Source organism: Oratosquilla oratoria, chromosome 22, assembly GCF_046742065.1.
Source record: "Oratosquilla oratoria isolate Oo_2021 chromosome 22, ASM4674206v1, whole genome shotgun sequence".
Classification (NCBI taxonomy): Eukaryota; Metazoa; Arthropoda; class Malacostraca; order Stomatopoda; family Squillidae; genus Oratosquilla; species Oratosquilla oratoria.
In genome coordinates, this window is record NC_134798.1 from 4,797,919 (window position 1) to 4,801,111 (window position 3,193).

The window sequence follows — 3,193 nt, forward strand, 5'->3', positions numbered from 1 at the left end:
GTTACATATTGTAGTTTTTTCTTATGCGTCAGAAAGTACCTAAAGGAGGGAAAACAGAAGGACTCTCGGGTTGTACTAATTAATGCCTGGCAGTGACCAGGAACACCCGGTAGCGACCGGCGATTTTCTATGGTGCCTGGGCGTTGCGTGCATTTTTTTCAGTTCCAATGGTTCATATATGAATGATTCGTCTACTAGTGAATTCATAAACAAAAAATTGCTGAATTCAGCAGGAGAAACTACACACAAAGCAGAAAATCCTTTGCTGAATTGAGCGCCCGGACTGTGGCGGTGGTTTAGGTCCTAACCTAACTGCCGCTAATTTAGCCATTCCACATTTTCTAACGACTGGACGTGAGGAATAAAGATCAATGTTAGGCATACTTCTGACGAACATGAAGTAAAGTTGGGTCAAAACTGGATGGCTAGATATTTTGGTATTGACAAAGGAGCAAAAATGGCATTGGGCAGAAAGGATAACCAAAGATTGGAACAACAGATGGAGAGAGTGTACTGTCAACCAGATACCATTGATGAATAGAACGAGAGATTGACTAAATAGAATGTAGAGAAATCAAATAAAGTGAGAGAGGTTGAAAAAAGCCTTTGTAATTTTAAATTTGTTCAGCAGTGCCAGTGGATTTTGAATGGTTGTTCCAATGACTTCTACTTGCCCTGGAATATTTCTGGACAAAGCTAAGTGCCTCTTAGTGAGAATTCTTCATCTATATTATCTATATGGTAGAAAAAGGGGTTGAAGTGAATCTAAACGATACTGCTACCTTCCTGTAAAGAAATATCTATTGACGTCACAGTTGTCTACGAAATCAACTTTGACTCCTAACTACTGCAACTATTCCCCTCGTTTCTTATGCTACTTTTAAAACTTATCAGAAGTTAAATTTCATATTAGATAAATTTCCTAAGTTACGAAAACAATAAAATACATAAATTCTTTGTAATGTACATCATTACATGTAGCTGTGCCCTTGGGTGACGCATCATGTAATGTTCATGATTAACGGAGGTAGAGACTTGAGTCATACCTTTTCCTTTTGATTCCTTCATCGCGGTTAGCACAAAACCCAACTTCTAAAGCCTTCACTCCTGGAGGTGTAAATCTCATGATATCCCAATTGATGACTACACGATGTAAAATGGGGATACGATAGAACGTCCGTCTTCTCTGCTCACTTCCTGCACTTACACTTTGCAAGCGTCAACTACTCAGCTGACTGTATATAAACAATGGCCGCAGTGACATCATGTAACAGATGCCAAATAATATTTATAATTATATTAATTCTGACAATGTAGTTCAATAGGTATTATTTATCCTACAAAATTTTATCCTATTATCTATTCTAAAAATAGTTTTATAGACTATGTGTAGGTGGTACTACAAGTATAATTATATAATTACAAAATTGTGGCATATGTGCACATAAATTGGCCTTTTTATGAGTTGTCAAATCTTTATCTTATCCAGGTCTTGCTTATGGAATTTAGTATTATTTTTCTGATATATGATGAAGGTGAACCTGATATATGAAAATTTTTATATGTTCCAAGTTCTCTCCGTGACCTCGATCTCCTTATAACATGATAATGCAGTTGATACAACTCTCCTTGATAATATATCACATATTCTTTTTATCAAGTTCATTAAATTTCAAGCGACGACGTAAATGGTTTCAATTCGTTAGCACTCACAGATATAGAATTACAAACCGTAGATGGCACAATAAGTGGATGGTAAAATGACCCTAGCGGACATTCACGTGATAAGGACGCAAAAAAAAAAAAAAAAAAAAAAAAAGTAAATAAATAAATAAATAGATAAATCAGGATTTTGATCCCACCTCTCACCTCCTATATATACATAACAATTTCTATAATATCAGTTTATGATGAGGTGAAGCATTCGATTGGCTAGATGTATATATTCATTCTGAACACCTTGACTAATGACAAAGTGTGTTATGCGTTTCCACACACACACACACACACACACACACACACCCCGACTCGGTGGCGCAGTTGGTAGAGCACTGGACTGGGAAGTACGGCGGTGCTCGCAGTACCCAGTTCGAATCCTGCTCAGGGCCGAAATTATTTCGGTATCGCTGTGCTTCGAGTCGTTACTCCAACTCTCGTGGGCGGGGAGTTGGGTGTGTGTGTGTGTGAAAGGTCATAGCATTACTCATAGATCGGTCATACGAGCTCTGAGCTCTCTTCCGGGAGGGAAATAGCTGTCGATCACGAGTCCAACACGTGATCCAAAGACCAAGGTGAATACACACACACACGCACGCACACACACACACACACACACACACACACACACACACACACACACACACACACACACACACACACACACACACACACACACACACACACACAGGAAGACCTGAATAAGGTATGGAACTGGAGTCAGAAATGGGAAGTGGACTTTAATACTAAGAAGTGCAGCATAATGGAGTTTGGAAAAAGCAAAAATAGAATATTAGGAAAATATACAATTGGAACCAAGGAGGTAAAGAAGGTAGGATCCGAAAAAGATTTGGGGTCAATTATCACAAACGACTTGTCCTATGATAAACAGATTAACAAAATTGTCGGGGAGGCTTACAACTTGCTAAGATCAATAAAAGTGGCATTTGCATACTTGGACGAAGACATGATGAAAAAAATATTGGTTACATTGATAAGGCCTTGACTAGAGTATGCGGCGATATTGTGGTCACCCAGTACCAAAAAGAATATAAAGAAAATAGAAAGAATCCAGAGAGCAGCAACAAAAATGGCACCCGCACTTGCAAACCTATCATATGAGGAGAGATTGGCTAAACTGGAGTTACCGACGCTGGACCAAAGAAGAGAGAGAGGTGACCTACTGACGATCTACAGAATCATGAAAGGCACAGAGATACTTGATAGAAAGGACTTATTAAACTGGGACAAGAGAAACACAAGAGGACATGGAAAGAAAAAAAAACATAGCTACGGAAGAGAACTGAAGAAAAATAGTTTTCCACATAGAGTAGTGGACACTTGGAACAAACTGGACAATGAAATAGTATGCGCAAAAACCATTCATGAGTTTAAAAGCAAACTAGACACTGCGAGATACAAAGACGGGACAACACGAGCATATCCCCCCTTCCCGCAAAATACAATTAGGTAAATA

At 38.6% G+C, this 3,193-nt stretch overlaps 1 protein-coding gene across 3 annotated transcripts in view; it reads right to left on the reverse strand.

Annotated features, from left to right (window-relative positions):
* MFS16 (major facilitator superfamily transporter 16) overlaps nucleotides 1-1,244 on the reverse strand; it is a 67,181-nt gene extending 65,937 nt beyond the window's left edge. For all 3 annotated transcript variants that reach the window (XM_076205555.1, XM_076205553.1, XM_076205554.1), the window contains exon 1: nucleotides 1,047-1,244. In XM_076205555.1, the coding sequence (XP_076061670.1) occupies nucleotides 1,047-1,126 (80 nt within the window). In that variant the 5' untranslated portion in view covers nucleotides 1,127-1,244. The remainder of the gene's footprint in view (nucleotides 1-1,046) is intronic.
* Nucleotides 1,245-3,193: the final 1,949 nt, after the last annotated feature.